Genomic DNA, 26,570 nt, shown 5'->3' with positions numbered 1-26,570 from the left:
GTGGTTGTTGCGGCCTACTTCTGGGGCAGAAAGGGGCGACGTCTCAATGCCCCTTTCTGCCCATCTGTTGAGCCCTATAGTTCAGAATCTTGGATAACTGCTTTAAAATTCATACTAAAACCCAAGCTGGATTCACTGCCCCACTGACATGGAAGCCAATAGCCTCCATTACACATGTTTTGTAGGTCTTCCCAACTGTTTTGGAACAGCTTCTCCTTCCCTGGGCCAGTCTGAATGCCTGAAGTCTTTATGAAGCAAACAGTATCACTTGGAATCTTATATCCTCCTAAATTATATAGTATGGGCACATAGTACAGGACATCTTGTACGATGCCCCCTTCCTCACCATCTCAGTTCACTATCATGCTTGTGTATTGTGTCAGCAATGTAGCTCCATCATCACAAGGCTGCACATCATAGCCTCTGATGCAGGAACTTGGCAATTATTGCACACAGTTCCAGTTCCCACCACTTCTGTACAGCATCCCCTGCTGCACTGTGTTCACTAACATTTGGGACCCATTGGTCAATCAACTCCAAATGGAAGGAGGAATTGGCAAACATAATTAAGGATGGGAAAATCTGGCAGTTTTGTTTTATTTTGCTTTCATTTAAAAAAAACAAACACCAAAAACCTCAGTTCTTTTATTCGTTTGTTGTTACCAACCCTTGTTGTGCTAACCCTCTCAGATTACTTTCTTAGCAAAATTTATTCAGAGGAGGCTTACCCTTGCCTTCTTTTTAGGCTGAAAGAATGTGACTTTGCCAAAATCACTTAGTGGGTTTGCAAGGGTGAGCATGGTTTCAAATCCTTGTCACTCAAGGTCCTAGTCCAACACTCAAATGACTATAACACACTGGCTCTCTGTCCATCAGTATTAGAAATTTATAAACTTTGGTGAATTCTTGGGCAAAAAGGAGCTCAAAGGAAAATACCTCCAATTTCCATTTACCAAATATAATAGGTATAAGTTTGGAGTGGACCGTGTTTTATCTGCCTGCCATATTGAGATGAAAGTGGTGGGGTCACTCAGGAAAGAAAAAGAGATGGCAATCCCAATTTGGCACTAACATGGTAAAAGACACAGGAATTCAAAGCCAGAGTTTAACTCTTAAATTTGTGTGCCTGCTGTGTAATGCCTTACGTTTGCTTTTCTCCCATTATTTTTTTTTAAATGTCAGTTCTTTCCATCCCAGGTAAGATGAAATTTGGCTATTTTAGTAACTGAAGCACAAATTTCATTCACCCTTAAAATAGCTTCTCCGTGATCTCGGTGGAAGTCTGGATCCAAGGCAAAGACAAACCAGGATAATTCACGCATCTATCCTCCTGTACAGAATGAGAACGTAGCTATGGACCTCTCCTTTTTGTGAAAGGTTATTTCTGGGTTGACCCTTTCCCCTGTCATTCTCATTGCAATTCAAAAGGAAAGGGAAATATCTTCAGCAAAGAAAATGACCATTCTTAGTGGGAAGTGCTGGTATCCTAATATACGTTAGTCAGTTCAGTGCTAAATGTTCAACAGCTGCCGTCTCTCTTGATCTGAGATTGCCAGTGATGCAAATTACATGCTACATTCAGACAAAAGTACTTACAAATTGGAATATTAAATCACAATTCACATTAGAGCAACATGAATTTCCTTGGTCTTCATTGGATTAGGACTGATCATATGGAACTAATCTAATGTGGTGCGTGGATGTCACATTAGTTCTGCATTTGTCAGAGAAATTATATAAGGCTGCAAAATGGAATAGAAATGACAAACCTGGCATGCAGGTCCATGACTCTAAGCATAATCTACCCTCAGTAAATCACTCTAGGGGAAAAACTAGGTGTAAATAGCAGCTTCCTTTCCAAAGCTGGTATTTGATTTTGTGACACAGGAAATTTATGGGTTATTTTTTCCTTCCCATACATCATGGTCTAGATCCAGATCACCACAGCACTGGACTTTCTTTAGTGAACCATGAACAGAAAAAAGTGGGTTTGTTCTTGTCCACTTTGGACATATTGAATACCTCGAAAATGCATGGCTTTCATTTAGACAAAAAGTCTGCTCCTGCCTTCAGTACCTTTGAATTCCATGCTTAGACACTGGGAATTCTCTAATCACTGTTTGATTCTATTTACTGCTTGTTTTCCAAATGGTACCACTGAGGAAGGCATAACAAAAGTGTTCCACTAGTCCCACCTTCTTTCACACACCCTCCAATGACAAGCCTGTCTGGGTCCATGAAGAACCTGGAACACGGCAAGATCAGCCAAATCCAGGATAGCAACCCACTGCAAAGACAGAGTATGGCTCCATATGTATGCTCTTTGGTGCTGCACTGTGCACCTGCAATGGAACATGCCCAGTTCCTCGTGGCTTGTGATAGTGGTTTTCAGCAAGTTGATCGCTGTCAGGCACACCTCCAATGTAGTCTCCTTATCTCCAATCCTCTAATCCATTACTGCCAGCAAAAATGGTGGTTGCATAATGTGCGCAGGCTAACTTAAGTCAGACTGTGCCTACCCAGTTGCACAAACCATTCAGTTGGAATGCACGAGGCACAAAAGGTGATTGGCCCATGATGATTAATGCAGAAATATGAATATTCACATTCTTGATGGGAATTTAAAAAAAAACAGTGTGAACACCACAATATGGTGGGAAATACTGCAAAGTAAAACACCCATGATCATCGTAGGGCTGCCCTTTTAAACCAATGTGGTTTGCAAGAGGGGAATGTCTGGCACTTCACTCTAATCATGCCATGGTGAGTGTGCGTCACTGTGAACCAAGACAATGTGATGTGGATATGAGGTAGATGTGTGTTTTCCTATCAGTGTAAACAACTCCCTCAACAAAACAGAAGGAAGCAAAAGGTTTGGGTACATAGACCAATGAAAGATATAGAGAGGTGAAACAAAGGGCAACATTATCTAGGTTCCCCTCTTTCACTAGCCACTTTATACAAGCATTGATGCTTTTTGCTTCTGAAATGTAAGAGTGAATTCATTTCCCATGGCTTCTAGCACAGGTCAGCCAAAATGACAGCAGCATCCTAACACAAGAGTAAAGTATCAGTAGCTTTGAGGGCCCATCAGGGCTCTTCCAGACAGATCTAAAGAAGTGGGACTTTTTACAATATGGTTCCATGGATGTTGCTAATTGTGGTCAGCTCCACAGCTACTCATCCTTTTGGGGAGCTGTGTGTAGCAATGTCTTAATTCTGTACTAGGGATATTCCAAAGGTTTGTAAATACCATTGTGAAATTTGCTGGGGTTGTCCTATGTTTCGAAGGGCAAATTTTCTCCTCCCTGTTTATTAGTTTTTTTAAAAAAAATCATAGAGATACATAAAGTGTCATTTCACTGAAGCACTGATGCACTGTATAACTATAACACTTTTAAAGAGAGAGAGATGAGAAGGAGAACAATATTATTTTGTTCCAATGTGTCTTGGAAGTCAAAAAGAAACCCATCTAAGGGTGGGAATAAAATGTTGCAGCTCATGCCAAGAATTACCAAAAAATATTCCCGAACATAAAGCAGGACAATGTACAGCCAGCTCTCCTTATTCATGGATTTTTTTTATCCACGGATCCAAGCATCCACTGCTTGAATATATATATTCCAAATAACAAACTTAGTTTTCCCATTTTATCTAAGGGACACCATTTTGCTATGCAATTGTATTTCATGGGACTCAAGCATCCACAGATTTTGTTATCCTGGAACTAAACCCCAGCAGATAACAAGGACCCACTGTATTATAAAGCTCCATCAAGTGTGACGAAGATACCTCTCCTTTCTCAACTCCTAAACCCTGTCTTTCAGCTGTGCCCGCCTAACACAACTATTGTATTGGCAGTGGAAAGTGAGGAGAGGAGGGATGTGCTATGGCTAAGAAGAGAGCTTGGTGTTCTTCTGTGTCCCCTCTCCTACTCTCCATGGATGATGGAGCTATGTTGGGAAGGGAAAGTTGTGGGCTTTACACGTACATCTGCATTGTAGAAATAATGCAGTTTGACACTACTTTAAATACTGCATCTTGACTCTAAGGAGTCCTGGAATTTGTAGTTTCAGAGGGTCTTTAGCCTTCTCTACCAAAGAGTGCTGGTGCCTCATAAAACTTCAAGTTTCATGATTCTGTAGGATATAGCTATTGTAGTTAAAGTGGTGACAAACTGCATTATTCCTACAGTGTAGATACCCCCTCAGTTACCTTATCCTGCTCCAAGAACTGCTAAGGATTAAAGTTGCAAGGCTTCCATCCCAGATGCAACCTGGCAACCCTAGGTGCTTTTGCCTTGGCTTTCTGATGTGACGTGTTTGAGATATCTGGAGAGCAGGGTTTCTCAGGACATCACAACCCTCCAAGACACAGCTGCCCCTAAACTGAACCAAATAACAAACCATACATAAATGTCAGATATCTTTTGAATCTAGTGGTGGCAAATAACAAGGCACTCTTGTTATTCTCAATGCAACTGGAGTTTTCTCAAAGGTCTGAAATGGCGTTGAGATGCAAGTTCAATGGATGTACAGCAAATTCAAGAAACCAAGGATTTTTACTCTCTTTAGAATGCATATAGGATTCAACTACTCATTCTTTTTTCTACAACTATTTATTTGGCTTTTTTGTAAGGGAAAAAACAACCTTTGAGTGGATTATGACCATTTATTTTCATTTAGGTTTAATAATCTAAACAGACTCCGAAGTTGCCTAGTGTTAGACTCCACAGCAAATATTGATGTTTTCTTGTCACCAAATCAAGAACAATATTGTTTCTTAATTTTACAAGGCTCTGGGAATGTGCAAGTTAATTTGTTCTTGGAGCAGGATGCCATTTTAAAAGGATTCTATCAAGCTATAAGGGTATTGGGACTAAAAATGGACAGTGCCAGAAACAGGACCCTGTGCATCATAGTTTTTTAGTATTCTGCTTCACTAAACCATACCATTAAAACTGTAACATTTCTAGCATCATGCAGTGTGCATGATGTGTGTATCAGTCAAAGCCCACCAGATGGCAGAAATGAACCTCTACAAAAGAAAGACATTTGAAAGAGAGGGCCTTAGTATAATAGACAGACGTTTCTGGAGTGCTAAGGCTTTCTGCGATCTTGCAAACTGTACATTTTAATGATGTAACACTACCTCAGCCTGCTACCTGAGCAAATTTTAAGGCAGTGAATTACTGCTACTATCTTTTGGTTACTAATTTGTGCACAAAGAGCATTCAAAGAATTTAGAAACCTGGGCCTTTAGTTAACTGAGGTTTTGGTGTGTCTAATATTAATTTCTATCCCACTTTTCTCCAAACACAGAACACAAGGTGTTACATAAAGATCTGCTTTTAGGAATTTTCCCCTCAAATAGATGTTAGCCAGGGGGAGTGAGGGCACTGCCTTCCAAATAAGAACACTGTCTCTAGAATGAAATTTTCCTTCAATCCCCAAATTTCTAGCATTGCAGTAACTTAAACTTTCAGTTGAGCAATTAAGAGGTTAGGTATCAAAAGAAAAGGGGCAGGCAAAGGTACCAATGTGAACACAACAAATGCAAATGTTTTAGGTATTCATGATTATCTAAGGCGGGTTACAAATCACCATCAAATACATATTGACTACATTTTAGGGTTAGGAAGGGGCGGTGCTTCCGCACCCCCTTAACCCTAGTACGTAGTCAATACGTATAATATGGCGGTGGCCGTTCCACACGGCCGCCGCCATATTGACGTAGCAGATGCTGTGTGTCCGCGCAGCGCTTATGACGTCGCGAGTGCGCCATTGGCGCCTCGCAGCATCATAACCATGCTGCAGGAAGAAGCTCCATTTTGGAGCTTCTTTTTTGCTCCGCGAGGGAGTTGCGTGGTTTGGCTGCTGCGGCTCCCTCGCGGAGCAAACAGCAGCACTGGCAGACCACCGCAAAGTGGCGGTCTGTAATGCTCCAATGACTCTACAGTGCTAAAAATTTGGGAGAAATTACATTTGGAGGGCAGAAGACCTAGTTTTATTTTGGTACAGCACCTTAATCAAAGACAGCATTTCAGAGAGAGAGAGAATATTGCACAGCCAAATCTTTTGGGTTTGCCATACTTGGCAGGGTTGTGTCATTGTGCAGGCAGTTTGTGGAAAAATGTCAGCTGTCTTTTGGCTACAGAGCTGCATCTGGTTAGTGCCTGAATGTCGTCTCACTCCTCTAACCAGTATATGGACATAACAACACACTCTAGCACTTGTAAGTTGCCTTCTGGGGGTAAAAGCAAGGCTGTTGCTGAAGAGGTTATTGAATACCTCCTTCTACAATGTCCAAAACTGCCATACACTTGTATAACTACAGGTTACACAAGTGTATGCCACCAACAGTATTCCAGCCAATAAAAGTTGATCAAGCCATGTTAAAAAAAATTGATGTTTTCTCTGTTCTGCAGTAAAATGTCTTTCCTCTTTCTTCAACATGAAGTGCAATCCTACACGTCTTCTCAGAAGCCATATTTGATCCTAGAAGTAGGCATGGTCTACATTTGCTGGAGATTTACAATGGTAACATAGGAGGGAAGTGCTAAGTAGCTGTGCAGACAGAAAACAGGGGCATCTTTATACACCACAAGCTCTCTTTTGCGAATGTACAGTGTAAACAGAATCAACTGCATTTGGATAGCAAAAGGGGAAAAACGGTCAGAGGGAAGCATTAAGTTCTGCACACAAACATCTCACTAGACACATCTAAGGGGAGACTTCTTTTAAATTCAAACAAAAAAGGAACAATCTGTGTCAACAAGTCACAATCAAGCCTATTCATTCTTGTTCAATCCAAGGCTTGATTTATCATTCACACTCACAAATCAATGCTGAAATACAATTCTCTGGCTCATAACACAGCATTCATTTGCACTCTACACAAATTATATAGCCATTATATGAAAAACCAAACACTTTAATCCATCTATTAGGAACAGGTCAAATTATTTAATTGGCTTACATTAATATTGATCCATAATTTACAGTGCGATGGATCATACACAACTTATTGCTGTGGCCAACAGCAGGTGAAAAGATCAATAACAGAATGGTACTAAGCATCCAGAACAAGAGGCAGTAATTCATGTAGCCATTTCAAGATACAGAGGCCTTTTATACCATCAGTTTCCATTTTTCACCAGTGCATTTTATGTCCAAAAATATGGTAAGTGCATTACTTTGTGCTTTATTTATTTTTCCTCATATGCTTTCCCTAAAGGCTTTATAGGCATTGGAGTTAATATTGCTTTATCTACCTAACTATCTAAAAGCAGTAAGGAAGATGTTCATGGCACTAACATATTTTGCATGTTTTTGGCAAATGTGAAAATTGCTTGGTACACTATGTACCTGGGCAGCTGTCTTCACGACTCTCTTATATTTTTTGGCATTTGGGCTATTTGTGGGTCATTTAGTCATTGCAGTGTAATGATGATACTATTGTGCCTGACCACACATCAGATAACCCCAGTGCATCTCCCCTGTAGATGCACCATACTTTAAGGCCTGTAAGTCTGTGGCTCACGGTTCTGTGTAGCAATAAATAAACAAAACCACATCTAAAGGCTAAATTTCCATTGTACCGCCTGACACTTGCCTTCCTCTGATAGATTTGCAAGTATTCTGTGGAGGTGATATGAGCATTTGAAAAATATAGAGGTTCTGTTATGAAGAAAGCAAAAATGAATTGGTGAGAGAAAAAAGAAACCAAAGAGAAAGGATGATGGCAGGACGTTATGAGAAAGACTGGGAAATTTAGAAACGTAAGAGCAGGAAATATGATATCTACATCATATTCAAGAGAAACCTAGGCTTGATGGATTGTGTTTCCAAATGCGTCATGGGGGAATATGCCTTCAATTCAGTTACAAGGATATTTTTTTACTAGGAACTGAGAAATACACCTGTCTGTACTTCTTGATCTGAAATGCTTCAGAATGGATCCCTGGTGTGTTGCTTTTCTTGACCAAGCACCCCCAATGGATTTTATTTTTATTACCAGGACTCTGCAGAGTGGTAGCTGTGTCTCGGTGGAACAGTAAAGCCACAACAGGCTTACCTCTGAATTTTAAAGAAGCTATCCAAGGTGCTAAAGCTATCTGGTGATAGAGTTCAGCATGCTGGATAACTTATTTAAAGTTGAGACTAAAGCCCTAAGCTGATTCACCACTCCCACTAAATTGGAAGCCACTAGCTGATATTGGTTGTGTCTATGCTGTAATTGTAAAATCTGGGATTGTAAAATCAGGGCCAAAAATATTCAGTTTAATTTAGCAAAAGAAAAAAGAAAAAAAAGTCAAGTTTCCTGTGCTTATTGTGCAAAAGTAGGCTTGTAAGTGTTTAAAGGCAATCCTTGATGAGGCAGTGAACTAAGGACTTCTAGTGTTGAAAGTACAGGAGGAGCAGGACAGAGCTTCTATATCCCAATTTAAATGATAGCCTGCCCCAGTGAGAAAATGAAACAGGAAGCGGAAATTAGAAAATGTGTATTCATGCTTCATGTGCATAATTTACAGTGTTTGCACTCAAGTTGAAATGCATCAGAAAAGCCAAGTTGTGCAGAGCACACCAGCTGCAACTCTCTAATACCTTTTATTTAATTTTACTTCTTAAGACACAGGCCACTTGCATTGTTAAGGAGCAAGGTGTGGTGGAAGAAGCCGATAGACAAATAGGTTAGTGTTTGAATCAAGTTCTCTCATATTATGTGGGTAGAGTTAGGGAGAGGAATTAAGTATGCTTCCCAAAGGAAAAAAATCCAACATGTTTCCTGCAGATACACAGGTCGGCTACTGAACTTATAGCACAAGGATCCTGGTGGGCAGAACACCCAGGAAGCTAAACATCTGCTGTGAAATTAAGTCAACCTGATACTGTGGCAATAACACAGTTTAAATCTGTCCTCCTATGACTGTAACAGCCACCCATGATGATTATCAGTGCTCAGGTATAGTTAATCTAGAAAAAGGAAAATCATTAGTGCTTGAGTAATTAGTGAGTTGGAAGATATAATTTGCAGTTAAGAGAAAATTCTTCCTATTATTTCAACAGAGTTCCTGCCTCTGGCCACTTTTCTTCTTTTGTCCAAATGATCCACAGAGTGAGCTACAAAAAGGAGACTAGGTCCAGGACTTGCTCCCACCATTGGCAGTGCAATGTCACTTATAAAGGAGCACAATTAGGCTTTTCGTGGTTTCAAGGATGTTTTGCAAAATCGAACTGTACAGCAGCTCTTTTTCCTTTGAGACATATCTACTAACCACACATTATGATAATCATTTCAGACTAACATTCTGAGAATTTATCAGTTGCCCTTAGCTCCAGTTTCCTGACCATGTAAGGAAAGCTGGTACAGCCAAGGGCCATAAGTCAATAATATCCTTTGGTATCCAACCATCAAAGGGACTGGGGCTTTCTTCCTTCTGTCTCCCTCTGCAGCCCTCCATGGCCTCAAAAACCAGGTAATTTCCTGGAACAGGTTTTCAGGCCAAGTGCTGCAAGAAGAAAGTAGGGTTGCTGATTTTGGTGGAAAGAGTGAGATCCAGGAAACTTCACCATTGGATTCTGGCTATGGAATCAAGTATTTCAAGATCCCTCCTCCCAAGAAGTTAGCACACAGAACTTAGGTGTAGAACAGGAAGCTTCTGCTTCATGACATGAGAACAATTTTCTACCTCCTAAACAACTCTCCTCTCCTCTCTCCATTCTTGAATCTTCTCTTAGGTCACACATCAGTCAGTGCTAGTTCACAGAAATTTCAATAAATTTAAGGCACTTCATTCCGAATGAGATATATGCTTCCCTGCCATCTGCAAGTCAACTGGGCAGGTTGCTTATGGTGGAAGCCAATCACTTGCTCAAATGGTGAGACCCACACAACCACTGTGTAATATATTCAGGCATGATAATAATAATACACTTGTCACTACTGTTATTGCATAGGACTATGCTGGAGTAGATAATGCACAGAGAACATGCTCTTATGCGACAATACTGTTGCATGGTTAAATTTGACGGCATCAGTAACAGTCACCTGCAAATATAATCAGTTTTGTTTCAAACATGTTGCTTAGAAATGTAACAGCACACTAAAGAATATAGCAATCATGTTTTCAAACACATTACTATTTGTCTTGCATCATTAAAAAATAAATATGTTAAACTGGGGTGGGGTAAAAGGTTTCGCTCCCATTTTTGTTTTATGCAACTTTATGCAACTAGCTTTATGTTAACTAGACTAAATCTATACGATGATTTAAAGATCTGTCTGTGTCAAAACATTTCTACTACATGAGACTGTAATATACAAAATAGTTACAAAGCCACTCTTGAAAAGACAGAAATCTGCACCAAAAAAATTAATAATTCTTGTTTTGAGGTGTGTACAAAGAATGCAAACCAACTCCTTCATCAGGGTTGGAAATGTCAGAAAAAACTGTCACGATAACTAGAGGCATTTTCTTACAAATAAAACACAAATTCTGAATGAAAAATAAAATAACTGGAAAAAAATCCATGCAAATCAGGTAACTGTACAATGCATTTTTGTTTAAAAAAAAGAAGAAACCAATTGATTATGTCCAATTGGCAGAAAATAGTATTTGTTAAGAGCTTGAAATAGTCATACGTCTTATATGGTTAAAATACCAATATAGATTCCACACCATGACTAGAAGGGATTTCTTTAAAAATCACCGTGATTTAGAAGGATGCTCACTTTATAGAGAGCAAAAGAAAAAAAACAAAAACCAATACAAATTTCAATACCATGGGATTTCTCTGTGAGTGTCTCTCCTTCCTTCATTTCTAGTTTGCACTTTAATCAAGATCTCCATGAATCAGCTTCTGTAGAGGCGGCCTGTTTACATATATATTATATCTAATGCTGTGGGGAAGATTAACATGGATTAACAGGTACTATAAGTTTGAAAGAGGCACTATTAAATCAACACAAATATAGTTTACAAAGTTAATTTGTTTTTGGTTTCTTTACATTCTTCTAAGTTTCACTTCCAAGTCAATGGGTTTTCACTGCAGTTATAATGAAGTGTCACCTTTAGTGGATCATGGACTTGTGAATTGGTAGTTCTCTATTGCTTTCAAGTAGACATGAACTCATTCGGAGTTCTTGTTGAATCTGGTTCACAGATGCAATACAATACTTTGGAAGCATTGGTAGTTTTCAAACAGAATATACAAGTCTCTTCAAACATTTTTTAAAAAGTCACATACACTGGGCTATCTGAAGAGTTATATTAAAAGACAGTTATTAAGAAAAAAACAAAGCAAAATACTTAATCTACTGATCAAGAAAGGAAGAAGTTCACAAAAGGACTTTCTAATTATATCCACTAACAAGCATGGTCAGTTTCCTCCATGCTCACGCTGCTCCTTCGGCTACTTGTTTTTGAAGCTCCAGGAGAGACTGATGAAAGGAGTGGGTCGGTAACTCCAACAGGAGATAGGGTATCGTCCATCAAGATGTCTTCCAGTTTGGATCCCATTTTTGTAGGAACAGGGTAAGTGCCAGCTGTTGACTCAGTCACATTTGCCAGGCTGTCGTTGAAAGTGATAGTGCCATCAGTAAGGTCGAGAGTGGTTGTGCAAGATAAGTCAGAATGATGCTGCAAGATCTCTTGACTGCAGTTGTCAAGGACGGGTTCCTGTTTGATAAGCCGGTTGACCATTTCTGGTGAGCAAAGGCCTGTAGATGGGACAATGGAAAGTCCATGTGCTCGAGCCTGCATCTCAAGTTCCTATAATGAGGACACATGTAAATTAATTTGTTAAGTGTCTTCAAGTCATCTCTGACTTATGGCAACCCTTTGATAGGGTCTTTTTAAACAGAAAAGAGAAGGAGTAAAAGAATGGTAACTCATACTTTTCTGCAAAACAGACAAGGTGAAGGTTCATAAAGCTTAGAGCCAAACTAAATACTACATTAAATATGGTTATCCAATTCAAATTAATTGTTTCCTGATAAATAGCAACAACTATGACACAGACCCCAGCACACAGGGTTTATCTACACCAGGGGTAGGCAACCTTTTTGAGCCGGAGGCCGGGTTGGTGTCCCTCAGACAACTGGGGGGGTGAAGCCGGGGGGTGGAGCTTCCACCCCCGGGGGCGGGGCCACGTGCCGGTGGTGGAGCTTCTACCCCCAGGGGTGGAGCTTCTACCCCAGGGGCGGAGCTTCCACCCCCAGGGGCGGGGCTTCCACCCCCAGGGGTGGGGCTTCCACCCCCAGGGGCCAGGCCACCTCCTCTTTGCCGGCCCCTGACGGGGCCCCAGGCCCTGTCAGAGGCCAGGAAAGAGCCGGCGGGGACCGCCAGCACTGGAGGCCTCCCCATCTTTGCTGGCCCCTGACGCCAGGGCCCTGCTGCCACCATCGGAGCCCTCCTGGAGGGCCCCTGTGACAGCAACTGGCCTCCCAGGGGCCCACTGCCACCGCCGGAGCCCTCCTGGAGGACCCCGGCGAAGGCAACGGGCCTCTGGGAGGCCCGCTGCCATCGCAGGAGCCCTCCTGGAGGGCCCAAGGCACAGCAACTGGCCTCCCAGGGGCCTGCTGCCGTCGCCAGAGCCCTCCTGGGGGGACCCTGCAACGGCAACGGGCCTCCCAGGGGCCGGCTGCCGCCGTCAGAGCCCTGCTGGAGGCCCCAGCGAAGGCAACGGGCCTCCCAGGGGCCTGCTGCTGCCGTCGGAGCCCTCCTGGAGGACCCCAGCGAAGGCAACTGGCCTCTGGGAGGCCCGCTGCCATCACAGGAGCCCTCCTGGAGGACCCCAGCGACGGCAATGGGCCTCCCAGGGGCCCACTGCCGCCGTCAGAGCCCTCCTAGAGGACCCCAGCGAAGGCAACGGGCCTCTGGGAGGCCCGCTGCCGTCGCAGGAGCCCTCCTGGAGGGCCCCAGCGACGGCAACTGGCCTCCTAGGGGCCCGCTGCCGTCACAGGAGCCCTCCTGGAGGGCCCCAGCGACGGCAACTGGCCTCCCAGGGGCTAGCTGCTGCCGTCAGAGCCGTCCTGGGGGGCCCCAGCGACGGCAGCGGGCCTCCCAGAGGCCCGTTGCGGCTCCTGGAGCCCCGTTTCAGGGCTCCGGAGGCTGCAGCGGGCCTCTTAATGGGCGCCACCATTTTGCCCTTCAAAATGGCAGCGAAATCTCACGCGACCTTTTTGGTCGCGTGAGACTTCGCCGCCATTTTGAAGGACAAAATGGCGGCCGAAGCCATCGAAAGCGGGAGGGACCGGGGGCCAGTGGAAAGGCGCCCGCGGGCCAGAGGTTGCTGACCCCTGATCTACACTGTGATATTCCTCTATACTGCAGTGTCAACACAAAATGCCCCCAGAAGCTGCTATTCACTCTGGAAAATGAATTTCTCAACCTAAGAAAGAGTGAAAACCTTGTTCACTTCACTTTGTAAAGATTACTCATGAAGTGCTGGGAGAGCTCAAAGGTCCCAGCCCTCCATTCTTTCGTAGATCAGTAAAATGAGAATCCAGCTTGTTGGGATCTATTGGCTTACACATTGTAAAGTGCTTAGGGAATACTAGTTCACTGATAAGTGGTATGGAAGTGTACATGCTATTGCTATATTTTGGAGTCCAAAGGAATTTCATCTCAATTTCCTTTACCACTTACCACATTTTCAAGGAACAGATGCCACAAACCTCACTGATAACAAACACATGCTTAATGTGGACTGTGAATCTGTACCAACTCTACCTTGGACAATAAATTCACTTTGAGCATCTGCACATGCATGTACAGGTCTTCTGGTTCAAATTTGTGATTTCTCTATTTTTCCTCCCAGGCATGCCACAGCAAGAATAAATGTGAGGGAAAGACTTATTAATCAGTAGAACCAGCCACAGGTCTTCTCTTCATATAATTGTTGTTTCTAGATTCAGTAGTTATATTTTCAGATCAGAGTAAATACAGAGGGAAGAGGACCATGCTAGCCCAACCCCTTGTTAACCCTTCCATCATTCTCCTTACTTGGTCGGTGAGTTTTTGAGAAAGAAAACTTTTTTTATGTGAGGATGCTCTCCACAGCAATTCCAAACACCAATTTTTGTGAGGAGAGAGATGGAAACACAGAGGAAGGGTTGGCACACTCCCCTACTCCACATGTTTATTCTACTCAGATTGTTTGTTGTTGTTTGCCTTCAGGTCATTTTCAACTTATGGCAACCTCAATAGAAGCCTCTCAGAGGGTTTTTTTTTTTTGGCCAGATTTGTTCAGAGGGGGGTCGTTTTTACTTTCCTCTTGAGGCTGAGAGAGTCTGACTTGCCCAAGGTTACCCAATGGGTTTTCATGCTGAGTGGGGATTTGAACCCTGGTCTCCAGAGTCCTAGTCCAACACTTGAATAAACATCACACTGGCTCTCAATACCTTAATAGACAGCTCTGGGAAAACACAAACATATTGTACTTATATATTCATCAGCAAACCTGTATTCTGAGCAAGAGATGTCTGTTGGCATGTTCCAGTTTCTTTTGTCTGTTCTCTAATTCTTTTGTCCGCTGTTGTTCTCTTTGCAACTTGCGGATATAGTCTACAGAGGCCTTTAAAATAGTTCCCTTATTCCAACGCATATCCCTGCAAAATGAATGTGAATCATTAAGCGCCGAGAATCACTGAGGAGAAAAAACCTTCCCCAGCCCAAACTGGCAGTTGAGTGTGCATTCCAAAAATACAAGTGAATAAATACGAAAACAAGAACAAGAGGAATAAATCTTTATGTTTAAATGAAAAAAGTAGATAATACGTTTGTTGGAGTTTAGCTCAATGTCAGGTAAGTTATGTCTGAGATTTAGGGTGTATCTCCCTGGTGAAATAATGCAGTTTGACACCACTTTAAATGCTGTAGCTCCACCTTATGAAATTCTGGAATTTTTAGTTTTACAATGTCTTTGGACCTTCTCTGCCAAAGCGTTCTGGTGCCTTACAAAACTACAAATCCTCGGATTCTATAGGATAGAGCCAAGACAGTTAAAGTGGTGTCAAGCTGCATTATTTCTACAATGTAGATGCACCCTCAGATTTCTAAATTTGGCTACACAGCCAGCAGGAACAACAAAACTCTTCTATTCTGCTATGGAGATACATATTCAGCTCCATGACTGTCCTTATTTAAATGGTTTTATGCAATCCTCTTTAACTTTCAAGTTCCCAGATCAAAGCTGGTTAATTGCTGAAAATAAATAAACAAATAAATAAATAAACAAGTCTCCTATCCAGCAAGCAGCAATCTCTGTTCAGCGACAGCAGCTCTCCAAGGCCTCAGCAGACATCCTGCACCCACCTGGTCTTTTTTGGTTTTCTTTTCTTTTTAAAACTGGTTATTCTGGGATTTCACTTGGAAATGTCTACATGCACTCCCAAGACTGGACATGCACACAATAAATTTATACCCGGCATGTCCTGCAAATAGGCTACTCATCTGAGTGGATTATCAACTTCTTTTGGCTTTTTGCATGAGCTTTCTCTCATGCAGGGCTTCTCAACTTTTAGCCATTCAAATATTTTGGATTTCAATTCCCAGAAGCTCCAGTCACCACACTCAGTGGCCAAGAATTTGGAAAGCTGGTGCAACATAGCAAGAGGACCAAAGGTTGAGAACCACTGCTCTAATATAAATTGAAGAACATACTACAAACGCCCCAAAAAGTGACTTAGGGCACTCTGGCATTGTATGGATTCTACAGAGCTGCTATGTGTTGTGTTCTTCTTGATGCAGGCATTGTATACAAGTAATGACGTGCTACAAGCCAATCACTAGATACAAACCATGTTATACAAGTGGGGTCTGCAACATAGACAGTTTTGCCCTGATATTACATCTTATGGGGGGACTTGAGGAAATTCAACAGGAGGCATGATTTTGGAAACATTCCTTTGCTTCCTGTCATGTATGCCATTCTACACTATCTAGGAATATTGTCAACCTTTTTTCATAGATTATTCATGGGGACTGTGCTTAAAAAGGAAATTTCATACTTTGCATGCTCACTTTGGCCACTGCTAGAAGCCACAGATCCACATTAATTAGACACTACAATGAGACTAAATAGTTTTCCAGAAGAAATAAAATCTATGCCTGTGAAAGTAAGTAATGGAATAGTATTAAAATTATTTAGACTATCCTAAACCCTTTTCTATAATAATAATCCAAAGCTCAAGATAGCCTACCCCAACCAGGTGTCCTCCAGATTGGCCACAAGGCCAATGGCAATGGCTGATGAGTGTTGTAGTCCAAAGCATCTGGAGGGTACCAGGTCAGTGAAGGCTGGCTTAAGGCACTCCAGCTAAATGGGAAGATTTTTCATCCTGTTTTTTTCAAAGAAAAACCACCCATCTATAATGACACATAATAGCTATTATAGTACTTACGGATCATTTGACTTGGGTATCAAAGTGCCAAGTTCTTTTATGCGATCATTAATATTGAATCGTCTTCTTCGTTCAACTTATTAAGAAACCAAGAAAAATTAGTAATGGGTGGTAACATGGAAGGAAGCATCAACATCACAAACGCTGTCCAAAATATGCATGTTGCTATGACTGACTTGCATAACTGAGGATCGTTTTGAAGGATTAACACAAATATGGGGATCAATTTTGCAGAGGCAGGAAAGGACTGCTTGCCTGCTCTCAATCACAAAACCTGGTAGAGCTGCAGAAACACATAAGTAGTAGGGCAGTTCTCGTAATGTTCCTTTAAAATTAACACACTTCCTTAGAACACAGGAAGCTCTACCAAACATCTCAGGGCACATCTGTTTCATCAAGCATATCACCCAGCCCCTCTAGGTCATTAGTGGGGAGTTCTGCCTATCAATCGGATTGTTTTGTATTATTTAATCAACAGGATACTAAAAGAGATCCTTCAGAACATATAAATGAATTAATGCATGCTTGTTATTCTTGAATGATTTATAACCCATGACCAATAATGAACAAGACTGATCTTGTTTTGCTTTGGCCAGATACCCTATTTTTGCTAAATTATAAATTCACTTTCTGGTAAGGTTTTGTACCCTAAATTTAAAACACAATGTTATCAAAATCTCTTTTGGAACATGTTCTAATGAGATAAGACTACAGATCATTATTTAAGATAAATAGAAATATTTAATACTTAAGCAGGAGTGGGAAACTCCCTGGCGTCAGGGGTCTGCATCAGCCCCTTGAGAGGCTATACCTGTCTTATCATTTTTACTTCCTTGGCCTCCATTTTTTTGGAGCTTAAAACTGGGGAATTACAGCCCAGAAGCAGCCCTGAAAACCTTGAGAGGGAGGTACATATGGCTGACAAGCCACATTTCCCACCTTTAGATTTCATACAGTGGTCATGGTGGTTCAGGGATTCTGGGTGTTTTATTCATTCCTATCCCCCCCCCAAAAAAAAAAAAACCCCAACAACTACTGGACCAAGCTCTGGGAAAGGCAAATCAGTTTATTCCTAGTTGATTTTTTAAAATATGTTCTGTGGCATCCCATTTTTACATTACTCTGCAGGGTTTATGTTACATCTCTACAATAATATTACTGAAATATACATTTCAAAATGTATTTTCCACAACAATGTAGGCTTTAAAATATTGATTCTCTCAAAAGACAAACAAGTTAATTTCTCTATAAATATGCCTTTCTAATCTAAATGCATTTTGAAAGGGTCTTGAAGCTGGCAACTGTATTTGTATCATACAGCAAATGGGAAACTACTGATCAGTGCATCCACCCAGGATATGCAAATTCAGTCTGTTCATATCTAAATTGTTGAGATCTTTCAGAAAAGATAAATCATTTACAATGCATTGGACCCAAGTTTAAGTGTGTGTACTGTGCTAGTGGAACTCTCTCCTTCGAATGGCAAGTTTCTCCAACCCCCCCCCCCTCCCGCCTGAGAATGCAACAGAAAGGGTTAGAAGACTGTGCTGAATGAGGTACAGTAAGTTGTAGGATCAAGATAACAGCAAGAGGTAACATCATGGGCACAGTGCTTCAATCTAAGGAAAGGAGATCCTGGATCTAACCACTGTAGTTGTAATTACAGAAATCCTATGGTAGTGTAATGGGATAATTCAAGAATGCACTTGTTACTTTTGATGTAAACCTGGTCTATTTCAATAAGGAATGTGTGATAAAATAAAATTCAGTAAAAGTGTATGCTAAGTGGGAAACCTTTGCCTGCTGTCAACTCACATTTGGCATTGTGTGACAAACTCACAATATATATTAGAAACAAGAAACTTACTTAAATTGTGATTGTCTTTCTTTTGCCTCTCTTTGGCCAATGCTCTTGCCTCTGACTCTGTGGGAAATACACATGCTGCGCATGTTAACGAAGTAATAAGAATTAGAGAAATATGAGCAAAGTAACATTAACAAAATAAACATTTACCAATACCCTGAACTTGCTATCTGACATGTATTATTGAATACTGATTTGTGTATCATAAGCACAATACCCTTGATTCCTGTTTTCATTAAATATTATGGCATGATATCACACAGTACTTTTCTGGTATTCCCTTTCTACTTATCTCCCATATCTACTTACAGCTCAGATTGATAAAGATACAAAAGTAGCTTTTAGATGGGCAGTCCCTTATTTGCCAGGACTGGAGGCACCATAATTGAGTCAGAAATTGACTAGCACACTGCATGTCTGGCTGACAGATGTGTAGTATGCTAATCACCCCCAAAGCACTCTGATCACTGTAGTCTGGTCATGCTGTAAGGTTTTATTATTTTACAAATTATAACCTATAGATAATTTGTGGGATGATGGGGATGGTAACATTTGCATTTTAGGCAACAGCTACACTGGTCATATCCTCTCACTGTTGGTCAATTTCCATCAGGGGTAGAACGGGGGGACACAATCCCACTCCCACAGCTTCTTCAACATCTGCTGGGGCATGATTTGTACAAGAACAGCACACATCTTGTGCAGTAGGCTGAGCTGCAGAGACTGGAGAGAGATGAGGAAGGCCCATTTTGCCAATAAATTCAAAAGATGGTCTTGAATACCACCTTTTAAAATACTACATCTTCTCTTTGAGAAGGTATCTCTTTTTTCTAGTGGCACTCAGGGAGGGGGACCCTAATATCTTTTTCATCTAACTACCAAAATTAAACACAATGTGTGATACACGTGTGTGGTACTTGACCAGCCTAAGGTCAAGCATACAAGTATAAATACATCTATTTATATTAGCCATTCTTTTTCAGTAATACAAGGGCCTTTATTATACTGGCAAAATAATAAAAAAAAAATGTAGCATCATCCTGACAGATGCACCACAGGACACAATGGTGTATTATCCTTGCCTGTCCTAACTTCGTTTTTCTTTCTTTAAAAAAATAAAATAAAAGGCAAATACTATACGTTGGTGGAACTCTACTCTGCACTCATGACTTGCCTCATCCATTCAGAGATTCAGAATAATTCCAACTGTATGCAACGTTCAGTGTGACTAGCACAATGAACTTTCTCAGAGAACTTGAACTTGACATTTCATGCAGTTATCGTTTATTTTCAGAGTACACTATGTGAACTGCTTAGGGATATGGTTTAACCTTGAACAACTTAAGAACATTTTTTAAAAAAAGATCTAATTGGTCAATCAAAACAAAAATCTAGCTAAGTGTTTTATCACACATTTTCTCCCTATAAACCTTACTTGTTATGCAGGTAAAGTAGTGATATTACTTTATTTTCAAAAGGAATGTCATTATGGCTTCATTACCCCCAAAAAGTAACTCATTGCAGGTAACATTCTTACTTAGAAATCTATTCCTTCTCATCTTGTCATATAACTCACTATAACCTTTTTTTTCCAGAAAACATAAATTTACTCGAGCACATTAAATGACTAGAAATCCCACTGCTTGAACTTTGTGGGCCTGACTCTCCTACTCTGCTTTAGACCAGAACGTTGCCCATAACTGGGCTATGCTTCTGTGTGCTGTGTACTGTTAGATAAACTACTGGTTTCCTTTACCTTGATTTTAAACAACCTCCCCAAAAAGAAATGAAAGGAGTTAAGAAAAGTAACAGACCAGTGGCATCTACATTTAGGAAATGTCAAGGACTGTGTCCAAACTGGGGGGGGGGGGGGGGGGACCCACCAACAGCCATAGCTAGAATGTGGAGATAGACAAATAAATGATCTAATTCAATATAAGACAGCTACTCTTTTTTTACGTTTCTGCTAAACAAGGTCAAACCTCAGAAAAGCTAGTTCTTTGCAACTCTTGGAATCCTGAGGGTAGCAGGGTCAATGGCTAGTTGGGACATTCTGTTAATTGGAATCCTTAAATAGTAACACTTCTAAGCTGTGTGACAGGTGAATCAGTCTATTTGCTTTTCGGATGTGTTCACACATAGTCCATTCCATCCCATTTGCCTTTAAAAGTTCATTTTTATGGCTGCACAATCCAATTTTAATACACACTTTAGTCCAAAAAAGAAACTGTTTCAACAGAAAAATTATCTACCAATGGCCACTGGCTATGAAACCTACATGATACCTCTGAATATCAGATGCTGAACCAGATGGACTATGATCCAGCAGATCTAATGTTGCTCTGTTTTTCTTGTTCTTTTCATAGCAGTAATGCATTAGATCAGTGGTTCTCAACCTGAGGTTCTCCAGATGTCCTGGACTTTAGTTCCCAGAAGCCTCTGCCAGAATAGCCCCTAGAAAGGGATTGTAGATCCAAAACAGCAGGAGGACCAAAGGCTGAGATGCATTAGTAGTAATTTTTTAGAGAATACATTTTAAAAAAAGATAGTTCACCTTTACCTGTAAGTTCCCTTTTTATATTAGGAAGATTAGCAGGGCATGAGTTGCTGATGTTGAGGCCTGGGGGAGGCATGCCTTGGTTGCTATACAAGTCCACCAGATTGCCAGATACAGGTAACTGGAAAGGACAAAAAAAAAAAAGGATTGGATTATTTTCACAGAAAGCCCCTTGAGATGGAAAGTCAAAGCATTAAACCAGTAAAATCTTTCACCATCACACTGCATTTGCATATTCCTGTATAAACTCAGTGCCAGAATAGCCAAAGATGGCACACCAATATTGAGAAGTTACCGGAAACAGCAAAAGGACTCAGATGCAGCCAAAAGGGTCTTAAGACAGATGGGCTGGTCAGACTGAGGTTTTGAAACTTCTAGTAGATTTCTGATCTCAGTTCTAAAAAACACCCACAAAGATTTGGAAGGAAATACAGTAGAACAAGAATTTGATTAAAAAAAAAATAGGGAAAAATCAATTAAAGAAAGAATTATGGATAACTAGTAATCTTAGGAATATAGGATTAGAGAAGGAGGAAAAATATTGAACTAAACAATTCATTATAGCAGCACAAGCAGTGACTGCATATTGGTGAAAGGACAAAGGAAGGTGGAACTGTAATAGATGGAAGCAAAATATATCAGAGTATGTTTGTCTTTATAATGGAAAAAAGGAGAGTTTATTTTGGTCAATTGAAAGAAGAGGTTTGGCTTAGTAAATGGAGAATAACAATTGAGTTTGTTGAGGGGCAGGAGGGGTATGAGAATGTAAAGAAAACAAAATTATCTTCCACATGAGAAAAAGGAAATTAATAGGGAAAATCATTTCCACGATACATATTATCTATGTATATGAGGGATTAGTAAATAGTTGAGCAAAGTTTTAAGATAGGATGTGGATAATTGGTTGGTATGTAAGTTAATATGATGTTTTAATAAACTCATATATTTAAAAAAACAACATCCTCCAACTGGGATTTGGGGTGGCATCCATGAACCCCTGAGGCACAAGTCAGGTCAGGTGGCATCCTACTCTGTTCTTTTGGCATTCCCTTGGATGTTATGTTCACTTCCCCATGATACCATTTATTACTGTACTGCCCCCATGATGCTATTTATTACAGCTTTTTGACAGGTTTGGATACTTGTTTGTTGTGAATCCCCGTTAGCTGCCTTGAGTCTCAATTGTGGGGACTCAAGGTGGGGTATAAAGTTAATAATAACTATCACAATAATTTTTCATTCCAAAAGGCTGAAATGCCTCTCCTGAACTTTAGCTATTAGCAGGAAGAACTTTCAACTAAAATATGCTGGCATTTGCATGGAACATATCATGCCTTTGATTCTACCACATGCTCAGAATGCACCTCCTAATAACATTTCTGAAACTGAATTTTGGCTAGTGGACAGAACAAGACAGAACAGAACACACCTTACTCTAAACTGGGGTGGGGAAAGAACAGCACATAAGTAAGTAAGTAAGTAAGTAAGTAAGTAAGTAAGTAAGTAAGTAAGTTTATTTATATACCGCCTTTATAAGACCAAGGCGGTTTCCAACATACATACAACAATACAGCAATATAAAAACATCAAAACATAGCATTAAAAACCTTTTACAATAAAACAATAAGCACCACAATTCGTGCCAGCTTGACATGCTGACGAAGGGGGCGAGGAGAGAATACTTTAGGGGTCAGGGAGTCAGGGGTAAGCTTGCTCGAACAATAATGTTTTTAACCACTTTTAACCCACATGGGCTGCTTGTAGCTTCCAAACCAAAGGATCCCTCACAAATCACACACACACAGGGTGGATAAGACTCAAAATGCCCCTGCACTGTCAAAGACATACAGAGGACAATTTATCCACATATATCCATATGGACTAAAAGGCAGATATCATGGACTCAAATAAATGAAGTGTCAAATTGCTTACTTATAATTACTTGTGGGTCTTGCTAACAGCATGTTAATTATGTGCCTCCAAGTTGACTGTTGGCTTATTGTGACCCCATGAATTTCATAGGATTTTCTTATGCAAGGAATACTCAGAGGTGGTTTTTCCAATTCCATCCTCTGAAATATAGCTTACAGAAATTGATGCATTCATTATGACACTGCTTAGCTTTCAAGATCAGATAGGATCTGATGCCTTTCAGGTATTTAGACTCCTTAAAGCCTACAGCATCTGGGATTGTGGTGTTAAGCAATGTTTTCTGTGTTCACATTTTTAAAAAACACAATAATCAAGCTAACAAAGGAGGAGAAGAAGTGAAGAAGAGTGGCAGAAGGAAAGAAAGAAAATGAAACTGAATTTCTCAATTTTGGATAATAAGTAATGGATCTATTGTTTTCCAAAGAAATTAAAGCAATTAGATTATAAATATATTCCACTTTGCAATGAGAATCTAAACACATTTGTTAAAAGGAAATTAAACTAGAACCCAGCAAAAATGGAGACTGAAATGTTGACAAAACAACAACTAAATAGTGTTGATGATATGTATGCAAACTAGATTAAACACTTCTCACATGTGAGCCTAAATCAGAAGGAGGATCAATGTGGAAATTTATAGCACTGGGTTTATCATTCCTCATAGCAATGGCACTTTAATGTTCTTCATAGATACTTGAACAGCAGCTGAGCACCACTGCCAACATTGCAAGCAGGGTCTAATCCTCTAAAGAACAATGACATCTTTGTCCCCTCTGGAGAACTATTTATAGGCTGCAGGCAGGCTATTTCCTCTGTTGGGATTTTGCCTATAATCTATTAAGGAGTTAGTACATTTTACCACTCCAAAAGTTACAAATGAGAGTATAAAGAACTCTTAGAAGAAGCTTTGCTCTTCTAAAACAAGGTTTCCCCCACCTCAATATGCCTTGTTTTGTAAAATGCTACAGATATTCAACTGTGTTTTTCAAGTGGATAAACCTGCCGTGACTAGTATTACACTGTAAGTAGTAGTAGTAGCTTGCCTTTTCCCCAGTCACTCAAAATGGGTTACAAGAGTTAAAACAAGCGAGCATTACAAACCGCCCCTTTGGGGCGGCCTGTAGGCGCTCCTTTCTCCGCTGGATTGGGGCCTCAGCTGCCAGAGTGGCAGCCTCCAAGGCCCCGATCTGCCACTTTCCAGGCCGCAGGGAAGTGGCAAAAGGCCGCTTCCCCGCGGCCTGGAAAGGGGTGTCCTTGGGGCTTCAAGCCCCAAGGACACCCGGTGGCAGTGGGGAGGAGCAGAAAGGGGCCGCTTGGCCCCTTTCTCCCTTGCGTTGCTGGCACAACCGTCTAAAGGCTGCACCAGTGACGCACATTGCGGAAGGAGCTCCATTTTGGAGCTCCTTCTAGCACCGTGGAAAGGGTGCTCTATGCGCCCTCGCGCAGCGCAAAGACATCATGTCCCGGCCACCCTGTTTGGAGGCGGCACATTCATGATGTCGTAATGGCAGCGCCTATGTTTATAAGGTGCCGCCATTTTGTACGCCCTGGGGACGCACTAGGGTTAGGTGCGTGTGTAAGGCACACACTTTCCCTAACCCTAGTACGTCCCCAGGACGCACTTTACACCCGTGTGGAACGGGCCCAGATACAGTAAAAAAAAGTGTACATTATACAAAAGTTTAAAATATAATTGAACTATCAGAATTAAAAGCAATTAAAAGTAAACCATTAAAATCAACAATAAATAAAACTAACACAGCATATGAGAGGCCCTTTCCCCCTGAATAGTCATCAGTCAAAGACCTGAATGGTTTTTATTTGCCTCTGGAATAAAAGTAAGGAGCGTGCCAGTTTAATTTGTCTGGGAAGGAGGTTCCAGTACCTGGAAGCAGCCCTCTTCTATATTCTAAAAATATTTACCTGTGAGGGTGGTGGGACTGAAAGAAGGGGCTTTCCAGATTGCAAACACTGGCAGGTTTAAATACGGTGATACACTCCTTCAGATAACTTGGACCTGAGTTGCAAATGATAACCAGGACTTTCTATTGTTCCTGAGAACAGAGCGGCAGCCAGTGGGGCCCTTGTAACAAGGGAGCTTTGGGTTCCTTATGTGTGCTCCCACATGTAATGTACTACATGTGAGATCAGTCTCCCAGTGAATAGACAGCTCATGGCATCTTCGATGCTGAACCAGTGGTTTCAACAATGTTTTAGTAACAAAGTATGAGGAGACTGTTGCAACAGCAACTTTCATGCTCTTTCAACTCTCATGGTGTTAACTCTGATGTTGCTGAAAAAAATGCATAGTTGGCAACCAAGGTACCTTTCCATAATCAGGGTCTTTCAAATCCAGAGGCAGTACTAATACACTTGACAAAATAACATTTGTATTTGTTACAAATGGGACTGAATTACAAGGAACTTCTTTGATTTTGTCACTGAATATTAATAGCAGGAAAAAAGCAATAAAACAAAAGACACCATTAACATTGGTTTAAAGAGAAACAAACAGAGAAAAATATTTTGTCTCCTCTGGTGCTCCATGGTGTCAAGGAGACAGATAAAATGCTCTTTCCCATATAAAGAACTAAGAAAAGTAAACCAAGACCAGGAATTATGATAGAGGAAACTGTTTTACATAAAAGTCTTTCCGTTTACGTAGTTTTTAAAAGCAATTTTGGGCAAGTAAATATATTAACATACTGTATAAAATATTGTATTCCCTTTTCTAAACAAAAATATTCTGTAATTAATTGCTTTTTTATTTCCCCCTAATTTTCAGAGGAAAAAACTATATTTCTTCTGAATTTTCTGTTGTTGTTTCTTCTGGGCCTTCACATCTGTACACATTAGAACATAACAAAAACAAACTAACACCTCTATTGATATCTAAGAGTTAATCTACATAATTCAAAATACTGCATTCCAGTTGTGCAGAATGAGATTGGGCCACACAAGATTCACAGGAGTTTGGGCTTTTTGTGCCTCCCTTGAGAGACTCCTTAAAAACGGTTCATTGTTTTTACCAGAGTATCTGTGGAAATCTGCAGAAATCTGTGTTACTGGCCATCCATCTGCAGGTTTTCAGCAGCATGGGGGTAAATAGGTGGGAATAGATGCAATTTTGTGCATGAAAATGAATACAACTGTCAATGAGAATATGTGAAAATGCACAGCAATGCTTATAATGCACTTATATGTAGACTAGCCCTTTAACACTGGTAAACCAAATAGCAATAAACCAAAAGATACAATAAAAAACCCAGTACCGTGTTTGCCATCTGTAGTGCAGGATCCATTAAACCAAAAATTTCTTCATTGTAACTGGATTCCAAACTTATTATGTCATCAATTACATCGTCCATCTATAACAGAAAGGTGAAATGCACATGAAATGTAAAATAGATTAAAGTATAAACTGCAGAAATGACAAAAGCAAATACTGTGAACAGCATAAGCCAGAAGGGATATTCTGGAGGGATTATTCTTCATTCTCAGATCCCTCCAAGAGGCTGCACTGGGACCCTTAAAATGACCAGAAGTAACAGCGCATCACATCTGATCTTGGTTTTGGACAATTTGTGGAGGAGTTCCTTTGCCAGGTGTGTAGGGGTCTTGAGTAGGATACACCACTTTGTTCTGCAGTGGGGTTATTTTTGGAGGGATGGGGTATTTTCAATTTTAAAAAGTTGAGGTCCATGGGGCTTTGGGGGTGTTTTCAGTAGTCAAAAATGGCCTCCATAGCCTGCACTTTCTCCATCCTTGGCAAAAATTAATACAGATAATACCCAGCAGCAGTTTTTTCAG

The 26,570-nt window shown here is 40.7% G+C and overlaps 1 protein-coding gene across 5 annotated transcripts in view; it reads right to left on the bottom strand.

Moving 5' to 3' along the window:
• Positions 1-6,912: 6,912 nt before the first annotated feature.
• MITF (melanocyte inducing transcription factor) overlaps positions 6,913-26,570 on the bottom strand; it is a 204,435-nt gene continuing 184,777 nt past the window's right edge. For 3 of the 5 annotated variants that reach the window (XM_089519422.1, XM_089519412.1, XM_089519432.1), the window contains 6 exons: positions 26,033-26,128; positions 20,832-20,949; positions 18,275-18,349; positions 16,408-16,483; positions 14,466-14,613; positions 6,913-11,773 (listed from right to left, as the gene is read on the bottom strand). In XM_089519422.1, the coding sequence (XP_089375548.1) occupies positions 11,369-11,773; positions 14,466-14,613; positions 16,408-16,483; positions 18,275-18,349; positions 20,832-20,949; positions 26,033-26,128 (918 nt within the window). In that variant the 3' untranslated portion in view covers positions 6,913-11,368. The remainder of the gene's footprint in view (positions 11,774-14,465; positions 14,614-16,407; positions 16,484-18,274; positions 18,350-20,831; positions 20,950-26,032; positions 26,129-26,570) is intronic. The other 2 variants (XM_089519450.1, XM_089519440.1) reach the window with 1 other exon arrangement.

Source organism: Sceloporus occidentalis, unplaced genomic scaffold (assembly GCF_023333645.1).
Source record: "Sceloporus occidentalis isolate IW3139 unplaced genomic scaffold, rSceOcc1.0.p SCAF_1, whole genome shotgun sequence".
Taxonomy (NCBI): Eukaryota; Metazoa; Chordata; class Lepidosauria; order Squamata; family Phrynosomatidae; genus Sceloporus; species Sceloporus occidentalis.
Note: the sequence above shows the minus strand (reverse complement) of the source record. Positions and strands in the feature narration are given on the sequence as shown.